General features: G+C 34.6%; 2 protein-coding genes across 5 annotated transcripts in view; one reads left to right on the top strand and one right to left on the bottom strand.

Moving 5' to 3' along the window:
• The window catches only part of LOC753373 (proton-coupled folate transporter), a 28,666-nt gene extending 23,693 nt beyond the window's left edge, over positions 1-4,973 (top strand). The window contains exons 7-8 of one of the 2 annotated variants that reach the window (XM_011670039.2): positions 1,891-1,943; positions 4,541-4,973. In XM_011670039.2, coding sequence (XP_011668341.2) covers positions 1,891-1,943; positions 4,541-4,608 — 121 coding nt within the window. In that variant the 3' untranslated portion in view covers positions 4,609-4,973. Of the gene's footprint in view, positions 1-1,890; positions 2,007-4,540 lie in introns of both variants that reach the window. The other variant, XM_001182051.4, reaches the window with a different exon arrangement.
• A 5,449-nt stretch (positions 4,974-10,422) lies between these two features.
• LOC588169 (39S ribosomal protein L4, mitochondrial) overlaps positions 10,423-25,494 on the bottom strand; it is a 53,331-nt gene continuing 38,259 nt past the window's right edge. For 2 of the 3 annotated variants that reach the window (XM_030998535.1, XM_030998536.1), the window contains 2 exons: positions 18,075-18,154; positions 10,423-12,015 (listed from right to left, as the gene is read on the bottom strand). In XM_030998535.1, coding sequence (XP_030854395.1) covers positions 11,810-12,015; positions 18,075-18,154 — 286 coding nt within the window. In that variant the 3' untranslated portion in view covers positions 10,423-11,809. Of the gene's footprint in view, positions 12,016-18,074; positions 18,155-19,622; positions 19,673-25,494 lie in introns of all 3 variants that reach the window. The other variant, XM_030998537.1, reaches the window with a different exon arrangement.

Raw genomic sequence — 25,494 nt, 5'->3', positions numbered from 1 at the left:
CTAGCCATTTCATTGTCTCATTTCTGTATTTACAGTAAATCATTGTACGTGTGTAAAACAGTAAATAATGACATCTGTTGTAAGTATATCATCTGCCGGGAGCCATTGATTCACACTCGTTATCACAGAGTTAATGCCCTTCTGGATCTCATTTGTATGATGTGGGTTTGTTGTCCTTCATGTGATATTACTTAGAAGACAAAGAATTAGATAAAAGTGAAATTTATCTATCAAACAATTACCTTTCAGTGAATTCAGGCAAATCTTCCAATGTTTTAGAAAATGTAGATCTGTGCCGGATTTCCAACTATTTAATCTCTAAGTGAAACAAGTTAAGTGGAAGGTCTTCACTATATTTAAAGGCAGGATATTTTACCGACATCTCTACCACTGCTGTAATGTATTTTCAAGCAATTTCCAGTTCCTGTACCCAAGCTTCATCACATTGGCGTCATGCAGTTGGTGATGCATTGTGGGACATTGCTGTCAACATATCAGGACATTGTGAGCAGCAGATGGCAGTATACAACAATATAAAATGGTGTCAGTAGAATAACTGCCTTTAAAAGTACTGTTTGAGGAAGTTGAGAGTTTAAGCTTGAAATCTTGATATGAATAGGATATTGCTTGTTTGTCTAAGGTTGACCATTGCAGGGGATCAACACTGTTGTAAAGGAGTGATTAGTAAAGATTGTGTGATAATGAGATTGGCCTGAAACTGATTTGTTGAGGACTAAATCAAGCTGGCATTTGGACCAATCTGGGAGTCCACTCCCTGCTGATTCCTGGTCTATCGATGAGAACAGAGAGGTGAACCAAGGGAAATTAGATTACAGTAAAAACACTTTCCATACACCATCTTTCAACTTACCTAGGAAATGGGGGTGATGACCTTCAAAAGATGTTTAATTCCCTTTTTTCTTTGTGTTTTGTTTTCACGTTTTTTAAATTTTCACCTTAAAATATCCATTTAATGCCACACAGCCAGCAAATTTTAGACTTTCTGCTTTCAGCTTTTTGTCAACTTGGGGAGGAGGTCGAGTTCTGGGAAAGATGATTAATAATTTGTGAGCTATTTCATTCTTTTGATGTTAAAGTGGAAGAGTATCATAGAACAGTGTTTCCTAGAAAGGATAGCTCTTCAAATGCCCTCACATTAAAATGTATGAAACATAAGAGCTAATGGCTATGGACCACATTTTCACATTGACACATGTTTGTGCAGTCTGTTATACACATACACCAGTTAGTTATTTCCTCTCATTTGTGTGACATTCCACTTGAGGAGAAAAGCATCTTACTATTGGTTGTATATTGTTATTTATTCTTTAAAAGCAGATAAAAATGGCAAAGATATGTGGCAAAATGTTTTTGAGAGCTTACTGAAACTGCACATGACTTTAAAGAGAGACAACTGCAAATTAAATGTTGTCTCGAGACACACATCATTGGTAGGTAGAGGTGTTGTGGTTGAGTGGTTACGTCCCCGAACTGGCAATCAGTAGGTGAGCGGTTTGAGTCCCGCCGCGGCACTTACGTCTTTTGGCAAGACATTGATCTACATTTGCCACACTCAACCCAGGTGATGTAAATGGGTACCTGGCAGGAATTAATTCCTTGAAATGCTAGAGCGCCGTAATGGCAGCACAGCTAAAGCCGGGGTAATAATCTCCAAGTTTGGAAGCGCTTAGAGACTTAATTGTAATTCATGCTATATAAAAGCTGAGTATTATTATTAATTATTATTAGGTATGTCAAACCCTAAGCTTTGAACTCAAGGTATCACATCAGCCTCTAAACCACTGCAGTGCTAGCTCCCACATATAAGGTTGAATGGTATATGATTATAAATTCAATAATTCACTTTCATATCTTTTGTTTTTTCTGCAGAGTGATTTGGCGCATTCAGAAGCTGACGATAGCTTATGTGGAATACACTGAAGGTAACCCAACCAGCCTTTATGGAGACACATAAATCAACCCTTTAAATCAATCTCATCCATAATGTGAGTTCCTAATTTGCAGAATGCACCCTCCTTGTTGAATGTATAAATACATTTCATCTCTTCCTATATTTCACTATTCGTAATTTTGTCAGTCCTTTTTCTCTGTTCCTCATAAATAGCCATCTTTCATCGCTTTTAAATCAAAACATAACATTTTTAAAAATCTAATAAATGTGTAAAATATTACCCAGTTGTTATAATCTTATGTATTTCTAACTATCTCACTCACAATCTCTTGTTTGTTTGTGTGCATCTTTCATCTCACTCTTTCTCAATGATATCATCTTCAACATCTACTCTCAATCAGCTATCAACATTTCTCAAAACATGTTTTATTCTACCTCTTCTCTTTGTCTGAATTTGTTTGCCCCTATTTGAGACCCTCTCTCTTCACCCTTCACTGTGCTAAGTTTCAGGTATGTAATACTAAATGATTGATGCATTGAGCTCTACTAATAAACATTAATACTCATCCCTCAGGAAATGACTCCGACTGCTTTTATGCTGGAAACAAAGCAAAACTGACTTATTTTTATGGAAAGAACATATGATTTTCAGACTTCCTGAATGTTTGTTATTATATTTGTGTTTTGTTAGACATGGTGAAAACTTTTTATTTATTTTCCTTTTGCATGAGAAGTATGATTCCATTCATTACAAGTTGAGATATCTTCCTAAATAATACATTCTTTAAAAGTATACTTGAAAATGCAATGATTTTATTCCCCTTTGTTTTGCTGATAGTTTCCCAAGATCAAATAAATGTAGTCAATTTGATGGATAGTTTATTAATATGTTTTTTAAAATTAATATTTTTAGCCAATGCACACTGTTTCTGTCACTTTTGTTTTAATTGATGTTATGCTTTTAATCCATGCTTTTTCAAACCAATTGACATTTTGGTATAGTACTGATAATTCATTCATCCATTACAAACTACAGTTCATACTTCAAGCGTGTTTTCATAAATCAAACTTGTTATCATAAATCATTATCATTTTTACAATTGCACCAACGTAGTATAATATGAGCAAAGCCAAGCTACATTTATTTTTAAACCAAAGCAAACATTTTCACATTTGCAATGTATTTCTGAAATGTAATATGGTTTCTAGCTTACAGAATGCAAAGAAGCCAATTATGCTGTGATAAATTCTATTCAATTAATTGAATTTCACCAGCATACCATAGTGTAATAAAATCCATCTCATATTTTAACATTGGATTTCTAATGTTAATAACATGCATGTTAGTCGTTCATTTTCTGCAAAGTGCAGTCACTTAGCCTAGTCTGAATACAAACATGTACATATTGCAATTTACAGATCTAGTAAAATAGAAACTGTTATTCTTTCCTGATGTTGCAATATTCTTTTGTAATGTATCTACACTCTACAGTTATCTAAAAAAGATTGTTTGTCATATAAGATAAAGAGCCCAAATAGACATAGAAGAGTTCTTGGATTTCTTTCAAATGAGTTCAAAGTGTATGTGGAAACGAGGCATAAAAAGAACCCTGCTCTGGAGTGAGACTAGGTCAGCTAGTAGACTGTGATGGTAATTGGTCTTGTCATAGACGACCAATTTTATGGCAAATTAACATCAGTTTGTCCACTCACATTAACACATCTCATGGGCTAAACTCCTCCTAACTGCCAGTAAGCTTTATCAAAATTGATTTCAAATGTTGATAGAAATATACCCTTGCCCATAACCAGTTAGAGGCATGGTATTAATTTTCTTGACAAATGCCCCTGAAAGTCAGTTAGAGGTCACTTTTATCCTCAAGCTTTTCATTTTTCAAATACTTGTTTTCCCTTCCTAGATGCAAAGTTTAATTGAGAACAGATGATGTGTCCGTAGCCTGTAGCAGCATTAAATGCCGTTTGCAAGCAACTGATAATAAAGCAGCATGGGCAGGGAACTTTCCTTGATATGTAGCCTTCACTTTCAAAGGCATTTTTCAAAATTATTTTCTCTCTTATTGATTTTTGGGTATTTTGTACTTACCGTGTAGTTCTTAATTTATATTTCTTTCTTCATGCATTTATGTTTCTAAAATTGCTAAAATTCATATGTATTTACTGAGTTGTACTTATACTTTCTTTTAAAAGTTTATTTGTATTTTGTTCATGTATTTACATTTATTGCCTTTAAATGGGTTCATATGTATTAGTGTTTTTACTTTCATTTCATTGAAAATATGTTTTCTATTATATGCATTTGATCTTTGCCGATGCTGAGTATGATTAATTCGCATGTACTTGATCTTTTGTGATACCAACATTCGTAAAGTATAGGATTTCTGTAATTTATTCTAGATCTGAAACAACACAACACCCTTTGTTTGAATATGTTGAGATTTATTCATACCTACTACCATCTTTATCTCCTTATGACTTGCGTCCATCACTTCCAATCCAAGAGCCACCTGCCTTTGCCCATCTTTTCAAAACTTTAACAAAATATCAACAATTCCATCTCAATTATCCATTTTCTTTCCTTTCTTGTCCCCAATAAACTGAAACCTGAAGAGTTTCTAGTGGATGACCCTGTGAACATTGGACCTGGACAGCTTCGACTCAGTGAAACAGACTGTTGATGAGAAGTGCTTGTTGATATCACCTGAGACCTTTTGAGGGTTGAGGAAACTCTGGAGAATGTGAGATATATTTCACCCTCACTCCAGGAAATGATAGTCCTTAGACGAAGATACTCTTTCAGAGGATAATGACCACCTGTCTACAAAGACCAATTTTTCTGTTTCCCTTGAAAATGGTTTCTCATTGAAACATGTACTAAAGGAATCTGTACATAAAGACCACCTGCCTATAAAGACCACTTTTCCTGTCTCCCTTGGGTGGTCTTTATAGACAGGTTTCACTGTATATATGTATTAACTTTCAAGGTTTGGGAGAGAGCTGTTAAGGAATTATGAAAAGATCTTAAATGTGAATTGGATATGAACAACTGTGGCAATGAAGTCTTTGATTTGTTATCTTTACTTGCTTCATTAATGTGTCATATAGTAAATTCATATTAAAAATATCATACTCCTTTTGGTGAAATCAGTTGCAAGGTTTGAGAAAGGACAGATCAATGAATGAATGAAAGAACACTTGGCAAACTACCACAGTATTAGATTACTTGAAGAGTTTAAAAAATGACTGTCAATGGATGATAACTTTTAAGACAGCTTTCTCTGTTTATTCAAAAAAATGAATAAAGGACTAGCACCTAAAAAATGGTAAAATCTAACAGTTTTAGTTTAACTTTAAGTTGCGATGCGAGGTTTATGAAATAATGTCTTTGCATAAAATGCTGATGTAGACTGATTGGGAAGAGAACTGCTTCATTCTTATCCAATATCATCATCATAATTTTTATTTTATTTATTTATTTTATTTATTTATTTATTTATTTTTTTTCTGGGGGGGGGGGGGGGGTGGTTGTTGTCGTCTTCCAGTCGATATAACAGATTTATATTCTATGAAAAGATGAAACTTTAAAACTATTTAGTTCAACTTTATACACAATGCATGTACATGATCAAATTTTGTTCATGAATTTATCTCATTTGTTAGCATAGTCAAACAGTAAATAACATTTAACTTTGAAGATGGATACATGCATTTAGATATTTTCATTCGTATTTGATCAGTACTTTTTCATTGTTTGGTCCGTCATCGCAAAATCCATGTCATTTCTTGCATTTATGAATTCTTCTTCTTCCTTTTGAGTACAGACCTCTTTACAGAGTATTATCGTACTATACTGGGGTGTGTGCAGGTGGACCACTACACCCTACTCTTATACGAATAGTGCAGTGGGTTCTTAACGTGCAAAGGTAGTGACTCTTCTCTACACGGGGCCTCCATTTAACGTCCTATCCAAGGGATGGAGTGTTTTCCACTTAACATAGCCTGCGTCTATGAACAAGGGAAGGGGCACATTAACACACAACGCAGGCTTCAGTCATCCGTCTGGGTGGGAGTCGAACCCGGGATCTTTGGTTCGACAGACGGACGCTTTACCGACTGAGCCAACTCGCCTCCTTCTGAATTGTGTGCTAGTCTACACTACCAGTATATATGGCACTTAGAGAGAGAGAAAGGTGTCTTAGATGAGTGGCATGTCACTAATGTCCCTCACTGACCCAGGCGTTGCTCCTCTCCACCCAGGTGTTGAATGGGAGCATTACTGTGTTGGATAAACATGTGCGCACCCGTAAAAAGACGACTTTCTGGAATGCTCCCTAGGGAGTGGAGAACGTGCACTGTAATGTGCAGAACAGTAATTGAATCCAGTGACTGGGATAATTATAAATACTGCAAGTGCTTTGATCAGTTAATGGTAAAGTGCTATAAGTGCTTTATAAGAAACCACTATTAGTATTATTCTTATCTTGATTCTTTGATTTACCTCTATACTTTCAAGTTTTGAATTATATATATATATATATGTGTGTGTGTGTGTTTTTTGTATTTGAATTGTCACATTTTATGTAAATCAATTATATTATACACTGTTATTGTTAATTGAATATTTTGTATATGATTTTCACTAAATGCAGAAACATTTGCTAAAAAAATAGGTAGGAATAATAGTAATAATACCACTTTCATAATAGAACCTTTACCTACAGTCACTATTGTTTAAGCAGTCTTTAATCAACGGGTTACTAGACTTGTGTGTAACATGAGTCATTCTGATTTTTTGTAATGAAAATATACATCATCCTAAATTGAGAACAAAATAATTGGGGAAAAAGCACTTTGTTATGTGGTTGTTACACAAACCACTAGCTCAATGTATGTGTATAGCTAATAGAAACTACCTGATTGTGTTATATAGAACAAGATTTATCAAATATGTGCATCTCATTTTATATTCAATAAAAAAGGGCTACTTTGAGTCTTTTTGTACTAATGGAAATAATGGAACCTATTTAGTCAAATCTACATGGACTTTGGTTGTGCTGTTTTGTGTTGTATTGTCCTGTGTTGTACCGTGTTCTGTATAAATCCATTTACTTTATTGATATGTTATTACTGTATGCGATGTTGTTGAGTTTTATTTTCAATTATTAAAAAAATATAAAAAAATATAAAAAATTGTACTTTGGTTTTTCATAATACCGTACTGAAATGTGAGAATTAATGAAGTAAGAAGAGGTTCTAATGTTAAGTTCAGACTAAAATTAGTAGAAAATAATGAAGAAATGTCAATTTGATAAGAACTTTTTAAAACAAATCTACTTATCTTGATCGCTGCCATGAGAAGTTTAATTAAATTGAAATGAATTTCATTATACATGCTTGTATGCCTGTCCTGTTAATATCTTTGAGAAAGAAAACTGATGTGGTGTGTTTAGAGGTGACATTGAGAGAGAAACATAGTAGAGACATAGATTATTGGGGAGGAGGAGGGGGGGGGGGGGGTGGATAAAGAGATGTAGAAATTAAGTGAGTAGGTAGATTGAAAGATGGGATTTAGAGACATGGGGAAAGGGAGGGGGAAAGGAAAATGCAGAGAGAATGACAGAGGATTGAGAGGCGGAAAGAAAAGCAAATGAGCAATGGTGCACAAAAAAAATGAGGGAAGGATTTGAGAATGGTAGGCAATAGTTTGTATCATGAATTAAATGCAGAGAAATAGTACAAATTCAACCAAAGAGTCAAAATTGGGGGTGAAATAAAACCTTCCTCTCCCAACATTTGTATAGATTGTTTTGAGACGGTGAGATGTCTTCAGAATTTGCCCCAAACATACCCTTTCAACATTTCTGATATTCCTTAATAGAGGTTATTTTCTCCAATTATTACTTTGCCTGTAGGATATAACCTGTTAATATAGCAAGGTTGTAATTATTAAACTTACATGGTTTTGGGGGCATGTCAAGAAAACAAAATATAGCTGGAGCCAGCTCTGTTTTTCATCACTCAATTTCTAATTAGCCATTAACATTTTATGGAGACTTTTGAATAACAAGTCCACATCAATAGATTGAAGTGATTTTGACTTCTCCTCTGGGGCCATTATGCTGCAGATATTGTGCATGTTGGCCTGGTGTTCATCAAACATCTAATTACTTTACAAATTACCTCCATTTCAGCTGCTTTTTTATAAATCAATTTGCTGTTGGCTGTTTGGTGATAATGTATTGAGGAATAAGAAGAAAAATAGAGCTTATAAACATTTTCAGCTCATTCCAGATTAATTGTAATTGACATGAAGAATTTTAAGGAAATTGAAATAATTGTTGAAGAATAACATTTATTTTAAGTTTTCTTTTGTACAGGATCCCTTTCTAATTTGTATCAAGTTCTCTCTTTCCGTATTACTAATGTTTGAAATACATGTATAGGGTGTTCTTGAAAAGAAAACAGAATTTCAAAGTTCAACAACATAATTTCATATCTAAAATGTTAAAGATAAACTTTAGTACTGGTAATGCGATTGCATTGTGAAAGAAAAGGTGTGGAAAGGATCAGAAACAGGATCATGTAGCATGTAAGTATTGGTGTGCACTGCAAGGTTCTGGAGTCATCAAAATCATAATAAATTTGACCGACTCTTGGTAAAGTAACAAGCACTGTACACAGAAAGCTATATATGGGACAACACACATGGTGTCGGGGCTAGTACTAACTTGACTTCCTTATCTTTCTATGCTCATTACTCCGCCAGTATACATTTTCTTCCAAAATTGTTTGACACATGTCATTTATTTGTAATCTTGAACATTCAGTGTAAGTTTTGTTTGATTCTGTGAGAATTAGTTTTCTTTTTTTTTTACCAGAACTGGAGTTTATCTTTAAACTGAGGTGAAGAGCAACTCTTGAGTTTTTATTGACACCTGGTTTGCATTATCAGTGCCATGCATCACTGTGTAGAGTGCTCTTCATGCAAAATAACAATAACTCAATTTTCTCAAGCTTTTGGAAAATCAAAAGTTGGGGCCCAATCTAACTTGGCCTAATTATGGTTCATCATCATCACCATTATTACTACCATCATCACCATGATTATTAATTTATTTATTCATTTCCAATATTTAGACAGGGTGACTCATTATCATCAATAATGGTGGTCTTCCATGAGGCCCTGTTGAACATAATAAGAAACCATAGTTTCAACAAAACAAAAAATAATAACAAAAGCATTAACATAAAGTAAGAACATGTACACTGTATAAAGTATTTGGTGTCCTCATAATGAAACAATGGTTTGTTTTGGTTTGCTTTGCTTTTTTGTTCAAGAAAACATTGTTGCATATTTATAATTTCTTAATATAACGTAGTATAGAAGGTAATTAGTTACCTTCATCTAATATTACCAACATCATCATCATCACTATCACCATCATCATCACTATCACCATCATGATCACCATTAGCACCAACATCACCACCACCACCACCATCACCATCACCAACACCAACACCACCACCTCCATCACCATTACCACCATCACCACCACCATCACCACCACCATCATCATCACCACCACCATCACCATCACCAACACCAACACCACCACCTCCATCACCATTACCACCATCACCACCACCATCACCACCCACTTTCATCATCACCCACTATCATCACCACCCACTATCATCACCACCATCATGATCATCATCAACAGCATAGCCATTGAATGCTGATCCAATGTATACTCCTGGGCCCTGGTTCATAAAACTTGTTATCAATAATATATGCTTGTTTTATGCTATCTTTTGTTTGCTATCAGCCAATCAAATACCAAACTTACATTACCTTATAATAGTTATAGTAACATGTTATATGAGACAGGGCCCTAGAGTCATTTCATCCAAGATATAGTTTGGTGTGCACTTGGGTTTTAGTTAAAGATGAAGTTAAGTTCTGGTCATGCGATTGCATTGTGAAAGAAACGGTGTGGAATCGACCAGATAAGGTTGATCATCTAGTATATAAGAATTTGTGTGTATTGCAAGGTTCTGGAATCATCAAAATGATAAGAAATTTGGCAAAGCCTTGGTAAAGTTACAAACACTGTACACAGAAAGATGTATATGGGACTACACGAACACGTGGCGTAAAAATCCTACCTGGATTTTTACGATGTTACATGACATATTTAGAATATGAAGGCATTTGAAGAGCCATGCTTTTCAGGGAACTTGTCTTATTTGATGCTCTTCCACACTTGCATAATAAGAATGATAACGCTCACAAATTATTTTTCACCTCTTCCCAGAACTCAACTTTCTCTTTAAGATATATATTTATACATATAAGGGTTGGTTGGGTATGGTATTATGGTTCAGGGTAAAAAAAAATAAAATTGTTTAGTGTTAGAAATAGACCACTTCCACTTAGAGTGAGGAATGCCCTGTCACTGCAATAATCATTCACATACACAATCAGACACTGTTGTATCACAATCTTGCATTTTATTCATATTAACGTATACTGTAATGGATAAAGATATTGGTTTAAATCATTACCCTAATACAACATTATAGAAAAGGAAATTATTATTTTCATACCATCTGATGTTAACACAATTCTGTTTGCATCAAACTTCATCATTTTAATAGTTTAAACATATTTGTGGCTTACACCCAGTAAATAAGATCGACTGATTGATCTGTAATTGAAAAACAAGTCGGAAAAAATCTTGGAACCGGCGGGATTTGATCATTTTAGCAAAGAAAAATGATACATATCTCTCAGTTCATATCTGTATTATTGCTCACAGCTCACAGTCAAAATGTGTTACCGGTAATGACCCCCAAAAAAATCAATTTGAAGAAAGAAAAAAGATGATTTAGGTCAATACTCAATACAACTCTATAAATGATAAAACCCTGGGCCCCGTTTTATAAAAACTTACCATCAATAACAACTGTCTTATTACAAATTTGATCTCAGCCAATCAAATGCAATGATTTGAGTATGAGTAGCTTATAACAGTTTTTGTAACTTGTTCTTGATAACAAGTTTAATGAAACAGGGCCCTGACCTGTTTGCATTGGAAGAAGACCTTAGACACATCTGTAGGTGGATGGATGCATGGAACCTTGTATCCTTGACTGTATTTGTACATCAGTTAAATGAGGAAGCCACCATGACAACCAATATCTCTATCGAAGCAATGCCAATAATGTACATGACGCACATGTATTTATCACTGTACTTAAGATGAACTATACATCATATTAGATGCACAGGGACTTACATGTATAACTGCATTGAATACATGTAGTGCTTACAACCTTTTTGTAATTGAACATCCCATGTAGAGAGACCACCTTAGATCCCTATGAATGTGGTTATCATTCATCTATCAAGAACACTGCACTCTAGCAAGTAGGTGCAATTCGCAGCATTCAAACGATGTCATCAAAATTACCAAGTCTAAATAGCTTTTTTCTTTCTTTCCTGGACAAAATCACTGCAGCTAAATAACATCTTAAAGTACAGCTATACAGTGTTGGTAAAAAAACACTCTGATAATGGAAGTGACCATAGACCTGACCAGCAAACATACAACCTCTTTTATACATGGTATTTCAACCTACTTCAATCATAGGACTAAACTTGATTCTCCTCTTCTGTGAATAGTCAATGGTAATAGCCCTGGGACTCGACCAAGCTGGGTGTTAATGATCGGTAGATTTCAGGGTGTTGACAAGAATCAAACTTCAGTCTCCCGTGTCCTGAAGAGCCTTTCTTGATGGTAAGGATCTAGACCTAGCCTGGTTTTCATGATTGGTAGGTTCTTAGTATTAGCTTGGATGTACTGTCAAGGGCTAAACTTCTGTCTCCTGAGTCCTGAAGAGCCTTTCTTGATGGTAAGGATCTAGACCTAGCTGGGTTTTCATGATTGGTAGGTTCTTGGTAAGCTTGGGTGTGCTGTAGCTGTACAGGTAATGTAGCAACCTCTGCTCTAGAAGATTGACCGCATCGAGGGTGAGTACCAGTGTCTTGTGCTTCAACATACTGTAAACATTCAGACCTATAAACAAAGAAGAAATGAGAACACAATAAAACCTTCATTACATTGTCCAAGTGTCTCAAAAGACAAATCAGTCAGCAATTGATATTGAGGACTTCTGTTCTTCATGGATGAAGTACTGTCATCTACATAGGATGAAGATTTTCCTATTATATAATCCTCAAAGTTTGGCTAGGAATTTTTAAAACAAATGCACTTCTTAAAATGGGAGTTACTATAACTGTAATAAATAAATGATTTGGTTCTTTCTTATCTATCTCATTCCTTCATCAATAGTTTCCATACTTTGTTGAAGATAACAGTGAGACAATCGGCACATTCCAAAGTGTTTTATGTGAGATAAGTCCACTTCCCCGTAGAGTGATAAGGAAATCATTTATTCTCTTGATGTCACATGCTTGGAAAGCCTCTATCACCGATTGATGGATTGTTTGGTGTTAAGATTCCCTCATGCAGGGTTGATAGCCTAGTATGTGCCCCCTTCAGACCAAAGCAAATATAAATGGAACTCAAACAAAGAAACTTATAAAGAATCATGTAGCCAAAACAGACTAACAAACAACATTATATAAAGAAATGTATCAAGAAACAATTTTTTTTTTAAAGAGAGCAATTGACCTGACAGCTGGCCAATCATTAATGTGTGGTCAAGATAAATCCCAACCAGTTCGGTGGTCAAGATAAGTCCCGCCCAGTTCGGTGGTCAAGATAAGTCCCGCCCAGTACGAAGATTTTTTTTATAAAATACAACGTTCAGCTTACATGTAGAGCGGAATCCTTATCAAGTTTTCATTCAAAATGATGCTCAAACATGCATTTTGCTATCCAACATTTGTTAATCAACATTTCTATAAATGACGTTCAATTACTTATCATATTCTACTACAGTCAAACCTGCTTAGTGACCACCTGTCTACAAAGTCAAAGACCACTTTTTGTGCTTTCTTTGGGCGGTCACTATAGACAGGTTTGACTGTATAGCTATACATGAATTCTTGTATTCTGAATGAGTGGTTAGTGCCAGCAGTATGAGCAGGCCTTCTAACAATGATAATCCTTGAGCAGTGGTTTAAAGGCATAATGCAGCATCTGGGTCTGCCCTCATGCATCATTTTCTTTTATCAATTACAACTAACACAGATATCTGATAAATCTACTCAGAGCCAATCAAATGCAAGGATCTCAGTACCTTATTCATATCATACCTTGTTATTGATAACATGTTTTATGTAACAGAGCCATTACTTTTTAAATTTCAGAGTGTATTTTTTTGTTGATGATGGAAAGGATTCTTAATAATCAGACTTATTTTAGGAACGATGAAAAATAATGCTTTAATAAAATGTACATGTAATATTTAATTTTTCACAGATCTTTAAGAAAAAGTCTCAATACGAAAATACCTGAATTACTTCAGACACAGCTGATCAAGCTGATATTTCTCCTGTACAAAATTTTATTTTTCTACAAATTGTTTCAGCACGGAATACTGATATACATACCATAACCCGGAAATAAGAATAAACATTGGGGATTCCAGCTGTTTTAAACTGTTTCATTCAAAGATCATTCATACAAAATTGAAAGTAGGTACAGCAGAGGGTCATGCAAACTTTGAGTTGACATCAGATATTTTTTTATCTATTACAGAATTAGTATTTCATGTAATCTCTCAAACAACATAGAATGCCTTTGGAATACCTTTCCTCTTCAGTGTGATAGATAGCGCCACATAGCACTAATACATTGCTAGAACATCATACAGATAAAGAAATCTTAATAAACACTCATGCCAGTTATCATTTTGAAGAATTGATGAGGGTTCCATTACCTATATTCTACAGATAATGCTAATTGATCATGGAAGTTTATGTCTATTCTATGACATTCTGTATATTGTCAGATTCAAATATATGTGACACGCTACGGCTAAAACGATGCTTTTCGGCAATCCCATTGTGTTGTAGGAGTCTCCAAATATGAAATTTTGTCTTCAGAGACCAACATAACAAAATTTATTAGTTGAATAGTGAAAACTAGTAGTACATTTATTCAAAATTGTTTTGGAGAAGAAATCAAGTCAAAAGATGATCTAAAAATCTTTTTGTATCATTTTTTAAAACTATGATAATTCCTGAATTCCTTTGAATAAGGTATCATATTAAAGGTAATTTCTTACTTTTTCCAGTGATATCATGGACTCAATTTTCATTTTCACCATGAAGTGTTGGGATTTGCCATAGCAGGTCACATATAGTTTCCCATATAATCTTTCCTTAAATTATCAAGTAACACAGTGTAAACTGCCTCGTTAAAAAGTGTACCGATAGCGTGAATTCACGTTTGGAACAGAAACCAACTGTTGAGTGGCGTCTTACTCTCCAATGACCAATTCTGATAGTCTGTTCACACTGAAAGTCGTATGAAGAAACGTTGTATAAAAAATGTTTATCTTCTGATTCTTTCAAAACTCATCTCTAAACATTCCTTTTCAAGTCTTGATCGTTTTTCCTGTTTACACGCGCCTTGAGCACTCCACAGAGTGGATTTGGCGCGATATAAGTTACATTATTATTATTATTATTATTAATCATCAAAATATAAGTAGTGGAAGTAGCTGTACAGACTAGACACAGCATTGTATAAAGAAACAACTGTTGTCATGAAAGCTGGCCGATCATCAATGTGTTCATAAGCCCTGTCTACTTTGTATATCAGACTAGCTCAGATTCTAAATCCAGTTTTCAATCGAAACGATGCTCAAACATGCGTTTCGTTATACATTTTCTTTATATTAAGTTCAGACTAGAAAAATAAAATTACAATGAAATTCAATAGTCTGAATGCAGGAATATTCCCTGATGATCAATTCTAAGTAATACTTCTTCTACTAATCCTCATTTTGTCACGTTTTCTAAGCAGCAGCTTAGTGTTGATGGATGTCTCTCTATACACAGTAGGATAATCAGATTTATTGATGGGTGCTTTGAAAGAAACCATCTGCTCAAAACACTCAAATCTTCGCTAACGACTTCATTTTTTTAAAAACTGCCGCTGGTTTTTAAACTTCTTTTCTGCTTCAATTTTTTTCTTTCTTCTTTTTAATGTGCTAAATATCTAAAAAAAATAATGCCTTAAATTGCATTTAATATTTGTGAAGCAGATTCAGAAGTAATCATTGAATTAGGAATAATGGTTTAAACAGATTTGGAGGGCAAACAACCCTAAAATATTTCAACAGTTATAGGAGGATCTCTGTTTACTATTTATAATCATTTGTCTTTCGTTTTTGTTAAAGGGGAGGAGGGTGTCAAAATCTGTAAAATCAGTGTAATATATCGCATTAATATGACTGCATACAGCCCTAATATTATTCAAACTAACTTTAGATGTATGTGATTCATCATCCCGCCCCCCCCCCCCCCCCCACAATAGAAAAGGAATGAAATGCTCACAGGTACATTTCTTGGGGATTAAAAGAAAAAAAAGTCAATAGATGTATGTGTATGACTTTGAAATTATTTCTAGGAATAAGGTACACGTGCTGGGACCTCATGCTCAACTGGAATGCCATTACTCAACAGATTGAGAGGAAATCTGGAAAACAATGATTTGCGCACATCTGTAGCTCCTGGAATTCCTTGGAGTAAAATGCTTCTATCATTATGGACATCACTACTCACTCCTCTTAAAACATTCTGATATGACATTCATTTCAATTATATTATGTATTCTTAAAATTCATCAAAATATAACTTTGATGACTATTTCTGAAGGCTATTTCAATAAAAGTATCAAATTTAACACATTCGCTTCCTTCCGCCAGATGGAGGTGCAATAAACAGGGAAACTAGAGCCACATGTTTATAAGATGCAACCCAAGCGATGATTGGATGATGAGTGCTTAGAAAGTGGCATAAAACCAGGCCCAGCTGATAAGCAAGGACATCATTTTGTGTGAAAGGGACCAAGACCAGCATGACTACCTTTAAAAGTCTATGATGACAGACACAATGATATTTCCTATGAATATGAACCTTTTTCTGAGTTCATATCGTAGGATGGGAACAGGGAAGAGTGTCCCAACATGAGACAGGATGAGATGCTCTTCAGCTGTGATGGAAAGCATCTCATATCCCAAGTACAAGAATGAGATGAAGAAACTATGCAAGGAATACTCCTGGGTCTGGGAGAGTCAAGATGGTACACACTTGATCACAGGCAGGATTGAAATCCAGAGACCAGGGTAACATTGTAAAGTGCCTTCATGTATTCATGTACTGTAATATTTCAATGCAAATTATTACTACCAGTGTGATTTCATTGTTTAGAACACCATTTCACAACTTTTTCTAGTCACGCCACCCTTTTAATAAATAAAAAGCAGATGATTTCATCAACGTGTTCTCTGACTCTGAATCCTATATACTGGATTGTATAACTGCACCTGAGCACTGTACAGCAGAGGTAAATTTCCATTTTGCTTTAAAATGACTCAAAATTGCAGTCTATAAGAGCTCTATATTAATATTTCTGTGGAGATGAAATCAAATAAAAGTCAATTGAATGTCAACATGCAGCCAGCAATATCTAAATCCCCAATTTTTCAACATCTTTACTTAATTCTTACAATTTTCAAATAGTCAAATTATGAAATTTTATGAGCTAAAAATCCCACCATCAAAAAGAATAAAAAATTAACTATGTAGACCCTAGTGATTTTTCAATCTCCAAACACCACAATTTGTTCCCATAGATTTTCAAACGTTCCGACATTCCGCAATGTTCCCTAAGTTGTGATTCTTACAAATTGTAGTTGATGCAATTTACTACTGCCATGACACTGGAGAATCTGGGTTAATTTAACAGAGGGAGACTCTAACTTGGGGGTTGCACAAAAACTGATTTACTCCATACTCAGGGGAAATAATATGCAATTGGGAAAGGATAACTTGATTTGTGTGGGCACATGTACAGAGCTTCAATATCTTAAAGGCAGCGTCAAGTACCGATCCATGTAAATTATAATTTGTGAGCTATCTTGTACTTCCATGTGAAAGATTATCACAGTAACAATGTAACATGTGTTTTGCTCTACAATAACTCACCTTCTTCTAATATAACAGCAAATATTAAGTCATTTCTAGACTCTAGGGACATATTAATTAGTAATCTTGTGTACGATTAAGTGCTTCTGTTGAAGCTTAAATATTTTAAACAGTAAACATGTAACGATGAACAAATTTTCTTATTTCCTGGATAACCCACCTTCCATCATTTCTTTGAGAGGGTTGATTACAAAGTATGATTTTAACAAGAACAGAACATAACCTTTAAAGTGGACAAGGCTGTTATTGAATTAGAAACATCAAGTTCATCCATTTGGACAATATTTCCATATGGGAACATGTGATGATATTGGTATACCGTGTATTATGATCCATTATGTTTGCAAGTAAAATATGGTGCAACTTTATTGGTGACAACATCATGGCAAAATATTTTGATCCCTCTAGTTACATACCTTGGTAAATATTACCCGATTACGGTTTCGCAATCATGATGCAAGTGATATGGGGTTTCTTTAAGAATGAGTATGTGTAGTCTTTGAATCTGGGCATATTTTAGACCTAAATATTGTTTTTTTTAAAGGAAGATAAAACACTTTCTAAAACTTAATATCCATATACTTGGTGAATTAATTGCATTGTTTTTATATAACTTTCAACAATGAAACAATCATGTAATCTTTGTTTGTATCAGTGTTTGGACTGTTTTTACAAGGATTTTTTTCTTCAATAAACCCAAATGATTTTGTTTCTAGTCAAAAAGTGTAATAGTTATTTAATAACTTAAAATAATTTCTAAACGATTTTTAATATGGACTGAAATTCTTTTACAAAGTAACTAAATAATACAAGGTTAAATTTATAACACCCTTAAGTCAAAAAATGATCATTGTTTTCTCTTGATAATCACAGTGAAACAAATACCTAATAAGTTAAAGCAATTACAAAGGATTTAATTGTCATCTAAACAAATAGGATAATTGTGTTTACCTTCAGCTGATAGCACATTAAAAGTCTTGATTCCATTCACCGCTTCTAAAAAGTTGAGCGGCATCTCTTCAACATCTTGGCTGTGAAATTAAACAAAATATATAAATGTAATAAGAAATATATAAATGTAATAAGAAAAGTTAAAGTCAAGTCTGTTTTGTCTTAAGTGAAAATAAGGGTTTTTATAGAGATTTTGCCAAATCAGATCATCAAATGATCATGAGTTTTTTCATATAATTCTTGTAAATTCCCATTCATATGCAAGAGATCCGTTCCTTTAAACATAATAATTATTTCTTACTGCTCACTCATACGGTTTAAAATTGTACATACACTTCAGTGATTCTTACCAAAAAAATAAAAACATGACATTATTCACAACTGAATGATACATGCCATTAAAAATAAAACAACAACATCAACAACAAAAACCTATCATATGCTAAGAGAGAAAGAGAGAGAGAGAGAGAGAGAGAATAGGCCTGTCTTCATCAGCTCGAGATGGCCAAATAGCCTGCTATTTCGGATTCGAGAAATTGGCCCGATCATTAAATAGCGGGCTATTTGGCAGGTGAAGCTCGCGAAACTTTCCCGAAATAACTAGGGCTAGTTTGCAAAATAGCCAGAAGACTCGCACTAAAAAAATAAATAAAATAAATAAATAAATAAATTAAATAATAAATTAAATATTATTATTTATGAGTGAACACTGAGCAAATTTCTCGAGCTCGAGTTTCGAACTGATGAAAACATGATTTTTAACTTTGGGCTAATTTCCCAAATCAGAAATAAAGCGGGCTATTTGGCCAACCCGAGCTGATGAAGACAGGCCTAATGAGAGAGAGAAAGAGAGAAAGAGAGAAAGAGAGAGAGAGAGAGAGAGAGAGAGAGAGAGAGACTGCCTCCTCTCCTCCTGTATAATAGGTGTCATATGATATGAAAGATAATGTCTATAGCTAGCAGCACATCAAGCTATGGTTGCGTTTATCTAGCAAATTTTTGGCTAGAATCAGGTTTCTCAAACGTCTTTCAGGCAAATTTAGAAGTAGATAAACGCAAAGCCTTTTTCAAACGTCTTTAGATATGGGCATATCTAAAGACGCAAAAAGGTGCGTTTTGAATGTGACATACAGCCAGAATCACGTTTCTGAGAGATCGATAAACGCAAAGCTGTTTTGAACCTCACATACAAATATGACCACCCAGGTGTTGTGTACAAGCATACGTGTGAAGTTGACCTCCGAGAAACTGTCTGCTTCCCGGGTCAAAACAGCTGGGCAGACACAAGGCCTTTATTTTGAATCGTGAAGGGTCGATAAACGCGACATCCCGCAAATCACGATCGTATAGTGGGGTACGATAGTGGGGTACGATAGTGGGGTTCGATAGTGGGGTACGATATGTACATATCTAGTGGCAAGCCTAGATAAAGGGGCTCTTACTCTCATACTAAGGACAATGAGAGTAGAGCTTGTTTATCCAGTCATAGTAACTCATCATCACTCAATATACCATGACACATTTAGGCAAAGGCAATTTACCACTTACAGAGAGAGGAATTTTTCTGCTTTTCATCAAATAGGCATACTGGCTCTCTTCTGTTGAGAGATGAGGTAACCAAAGTACCAAACACATTTGATTTTCATGAAGAAAACAACTCTTTGTATGGCAAATCTGCTTTCAAGGGCAATACTCTATAAAATGCAAGTAATATAACACATACTGGTTATAGTTTTTAAAGAATACTGTAAATACTCCCAAGTTTCTGAACATCTAAACTATTTGTTGACACAATGATAATGACATATTGCCTATTTCATTATGTAATACAATATTGTATCATAAAACTGCAGTTATCAAGACCACTGTGATAATTAGCAATAAATATATTTCTTGACTACTTGGCAGATATTGTATGCTGGGACCAAAAATGGATGTAATAACAATGTAAAAAAAAGGGGTCTACGAGTTTGGCCTAAACAGACAATATGACACTGTAGTACAGGTACAGCATCTAAATCACAAGAATACTATAAATACTCTCTTGAGAGAGTTTGAAATGAGAGTTCATGTCAATATCGATTAACAAGAAAGGTATATACATACTGCACTGTGCTTCAAAACCTTAGATGCAGTAAACAACCACAACAGAAAACAAAATAAACAAACAACAATAAAAACACAAAACTCAAAACTAACAAAATTCTCTAAAATAAACTGTATTTAAATGTGAAATCAGAGTGCACTGATGCCTAGTTTCTTCCTCATATTCAATTACTGCAATTCACAATAAAAAGAGTCCTTGAAGTTATTGAATTTGAAATACATTTATATGTTTCCATTATCTTCTAGTGAGAGATTTTTTTTTCTTAAAGTCAATTTTTCTCAAACTGCAAAAAATTGTGATATCTTGTGGTATCTTAACATTATTAAGTCATGCTTGCAGATATGTCAAGTTCTGTTGTTGGAATCTTGGCTGCAAAGATGCCTTCTTTATCCCTCTCCCATATTACTGAACAATAATAGATGTATCTGCTTCATCAGATTTCAATCATACAGAAAGTTGCCAGTTCCAGAATCTGTCTTGCCTATATTTGGCATAATGGAAACACACCTACTTGTTCTGTCATAAACATCATCTACAGAAAGTGAAACCAAAATATATTTAACCTTCCAATCGAAGATAGACCAAAATTATTGCATTTTTGGACAAAAATTGATTTTTATTATTAATCTTTTTCTTGAAATACAATACTGTAGTGACAATTGGTAAAGTCTCCGGGGACACTTCTAAAAATAAGTCCGCCCTTTTTGCATCCCCTTTTCCAGAAATTTGCTCCTAAACTGCAGAACTTTTGAACTGAGCAAAGTTAAGTGTGAACTGAAAGTCCTATTTTTCAAGGTGGTTCATGTCAAAATGGGAGCAAACATTAATGGACCAAATATTGGCCAGACACAGTTTGTTATTGACTGGTAGACATACAGGCACAGTCAGTAGACATTTCAAAAGTAATAAAAAGGACAAATAAAACCATCTTTGAGGAAGGAACCATTCTTATTCAATCCCATTTTTGTTACTATTTAATTGAAACACTCAGACCAGTTTAGATTGAGTTGAACTTAAGTCCTGTGACCTATGATATCTGAAACAGTAAAGTGTAAGGATATCACAGGGCATGCATTATTGCTTTAGGTCATTCTTCACATGTGAATGTAATATCTAAAAAAAAAGGGGGGGGGGGGGGCATGTTGGTAAATTAAATACAAAACACCCCTGCATGAGAAACTGAAAAATAGAAATAACGTTAAATGAAAGAAGGGCCCCAATGTAAATTAGTATTTATCTGCTGATTGGGCTACCCTTCTTTTTAAAGATATGTAATCAATAATTGAATTAAAAAAAGCTACACAAGAATATTGATAAGAATGTACTGTCATTATCAAAAGAAGAATTACTTTCAGATCTATTAACTATGTCATGAAGATTTGATGTGTTTTTGTTAAAATAATAAAAAGGAGATGTATAAGATGGGGAGGCCTGGCCAATGTGATGGTGTCTCAAGAGGTCTGTAGCTCTTTCTTTCTGATCTCACTATGGGGTCCCTAGCTACACGTCCCCATTGCACCTGACTCTAGACATCAACCCAAACATTGCCCGCCCTCCAATGGATACAATCAATCCTAGTAGTGTCCCTCATGACATGGGATAATTGCTTGCTACACACAAGGATATACCTGACATCAAGGATCAATCAGGATCTTCATCATCAAAAAGATTTGATATTGGCCCTAAACTTATCCTTTAAACTGATCCATATCAAACATATGTTCGAATAATAAGGGGGGATGGGGTTCTACATAAAAATTCATTTCTAAATAATTTGATATTGATAAATTATGATTTTCGTAGAAAAATAGGGTTTCAAAGTTGTTTATATGTGCATTACAATACTTTCTGTACAACATACTTTAAGTTGACTACAGAGGTGTCTTGGTCTAGTGGTTATGTCACAAGACTATGGATCACAAGGTTTGCGGTTCAAGTCTAGCAGCATCACTAATGTCCTTTAGCAAGACATTTCAAATCTACATTTACCGCTCTTCATCCATGTGTTAAATAGGTACACGGTAGTTTGCTCAGCTTTGTGAGCATCTTTTATTGAAATGGATCCTGGATGAAATGCTCCCCAGGGAGTGGATAACGTGCATACATTGTATGCGGCAAGCCTGAATCCAATGACCAGGGTCAAAATATTTCTGTAAAGTGCTTAGAGACATCGGCATTGTATAAGCACTCTAAAAACCAAGAATATTATTACCATTAATTACATAAGTGAGTTGCAATAAGTCTAGTTGCAATTACTCCCATTGCCTGCACAACGGAGCTTAAGGGGTTTGGGCAACACAATTTAGCAATTGGGATATGTAATATTACTCTATAAATCCTTAAAAATAATTTCAGAAGCTTAAGCCAGCTTGAAGTCACGTTCAAAATGCATTTCCAATTCTGAAAGAAAAATCATTACCGTTAACATTTTAGCCTCATCAATCTTTCACTATTATTTTGAAGTGATTGTTTGAGTTGAATTGCAGTTCATTTGAACTTGTAGACTAAGAGTAGACAGCTCTATTACCCCTCCTGTATAAGGTCTGTCTATACCTCCTACGTGTAAACATTTGGCAGACCTTTCATTCAGTCAGTCAGTCAGAGGGGTTGGTCTGATGATATTTGTTCATGTTCTACCATTCTCTTGTTTCTTTCATATTCCAGAAGGCCAGCTGGCAGGCAGGCAGGGCAAAGCTGAGGAAGGAAACGTGATTCTGAGCATTGTTAAGGATACCAAACACCGATCCTATTAAGAGACTCCGAGACTTTGTTTGATTGGATCCTGCCCTCACACTGATCATTGTTAGACTGGGTATGCTTAGCAAGTGCAATTTCCAAGTGGCATTCCATGGTTTTACATACAATGCATGCAAAGAGATTTGGGATTAAACGAGGCCATACTACTCCATGTAAATATGTATACTATGGACTTGAGTTAAAGGTAAAGACCAGTATTGGAAACGCCCCAATTTCAAAAAATGAAATGGAAGCTCTTATTACCAATCATGTGAAAGAATATGTTTTGACTAATACATGATGATAAAAATTTTGCCGGGAAACCGCCTACTAATTGATATATTTGGTAAATTAGTTTATCTATTGGTGTGTGAGAGATAAACGCACATGTCGCGCATGTGTGCGTAGTCCCATATACATCTTTCCGTGTACAGTGCTCGTAACTTTACGAAGACTGGGCCAAATTTCTTATCATTTTGATGATTCCAGAACCTTGCAGTACACACTAATACTTATATGCTAGATGATCAACCTTTTCTGATCGATTCCACAACGTTTCTTTTAACAATGCAATCGCATGACCATAACTGGTCTTTATCTTTAAACTTATCAGTCCTGTAAATGCTGCTCCCCCACCTCTTTTCTCTCTCTCTCTCTCTTTCTACTTTTTTTTTTATTAACATCTTTTCAAGGACAAGTTCTAAATTTGTACTTTTTTCTTTCAGAGCTACTTCTCTAAACATGTAGTAAACTCCTGTGAAACCAATTCTCTCTCATCGTTCTCTATTCTGATATTTCTTCAGGTATTCAACATATAAATAAATGTGTTTCTTACTTTCTGTCCACTTATCTTTCTTAGTTTAAAAAAAAAAAAAATTCCTCCGTCTGTGTGTTTCAGCAAGTTGCTTTATCTGCCCTCTCTCTCTCTCTTCCTCACTCTGTATAGTCATTATATTATATTATATTTTCAACCATCTCTCCTAGCATCACCCCCTGCCCTTACTGATACCCCTTCCTCTTTCAACTCATACTTCTGCATTTTGATTTGCTCTCTCTCTTTAACAAAACATATTCTTGTAATATTTTATCTACCCTGAAAAAAAATCAATTTATTTCTTTGTTTCTTGCAAAAGCATCAAAGGAAAAAAGGAAAAGAAAAAAACTAAAATCACAAGTCAATCCTTCAGAAGTTTATATTCTCTTTTGCACAGGCAGCAAGCAATAATCATGTTTCCCTTCTTACACATTTTTGCAGAATTCCTTTAAACGCATGCACTGCTACCACCACAACCACTAATAATTCATAGTAAAAAGAATCTCAATACTATTTGTCTTCTTGCTTAAAACTACAAACAATGATTCTTGTGCATAGGAGTTACTTTAGCAACCATTTGACCTTGATGCTGACCTTGACAGCAAACATTCTCTGAATGTAAGTCAAGGGCACATAGATCAAGGTAAAGCCATCCAAAATGACAAGAAATATGAGATTTTCTCGTGAAACAGGTTCTCCGGGAACTGGGTTAAACCTGCTGTTCACTATTATTCTCATTTGAAAAGCCTTCAATTCAAACCCTCTAAAACATGTGGCCTATTTTTTTTTTCTCTCTCTGTCTCTCTTATTTCTGATAACCACGCAAAATCATTCAAATTTCCTTGAGAATTATTGAAGTCTCAAGGGTTTTTATTAAACTGTTTAAATGTTTATTATTATTTACACACACACACACACATACACACACATATACATATATATATATATATATATATAGAGAGAGAGAGAGAGAGAGAGAGAGAGAGAGAGAGAGAGAGAGAGAGAGATCAATGTAAACAGATTTGGATGAACAGTACAAGTATGACAGTGACAAAAAAAAAAGATGGAGAAGAGGAGACTGGAACATATATATCTCACATTCAAAGATTTATATTAGGATAACATCTTGAAACACAAACGTCATTTCCACCGAAAAGAAATAAATCATGGTTATTTTGGAGAGCCAATCACAATAAATCGAGAGTGTGAGAGGGAGCCATTGTAGGAGTTATAGGCTGTACTCTCTGTCATCCATAGCTATGCTTCATTGCAAGTCAAATAAATTCTTAATCCTTGGAATGTTATTTTCTCTATTCCTGTTGTTGCTCACTTTTCTTGATTTATTTTCATTGCTAAGACCTAGCGATGAGAAACATCTCTTGCCAAATATGGACAGGTGTTGCCAAAAACATGAAGCAAAATATTGGAAGCGTAGAGTAGCGATAAAGTGCAAACACATTTTGGTATTGACTTGAACAAAACAATATGATATGATATGAAGAAATTGTTTGAGAGGGTAATTCACATTTCACAGCTAACATGATTATAAATTTCTGATATGGGCATTAGTTCTTAAGCAATAGTTGACCCTACTTTAATGTTTTGTTAGTCATATTTTATTGTCTAAAAGCTTCAAGTACTGCATATACTGTGTGAGTCAAAAAAAGTTTACACCTAGAAAATTGCTAATTATTTTAAAAATCATCTATGAACAGTAAATTATTATACATCTTATAAAAGAGTGTTTTATCCCAAATCATTTG

Source organism: Strongylocentrotus purpuratus, unplaced genomic scaffold (genome assembly GCF_000002235.5).
Source record: "Strongylocentrotus purpuratus isolate Spur 01 unplaced genomic scaffold, Spur_5.0 spur5_scaffold_5, whole genome shotgun sequence".
Lineage (NCBI taxonomy): Eukaryota > Metazoa > Echinodermata > Echinoidea > Camarodonta > Strongylocentrotidae > Strongylocentrotus > Strongylocentrotus purpuratus.
This window is presented reverse-complemented; position numbering and strand designations above follow the sequence as displayed.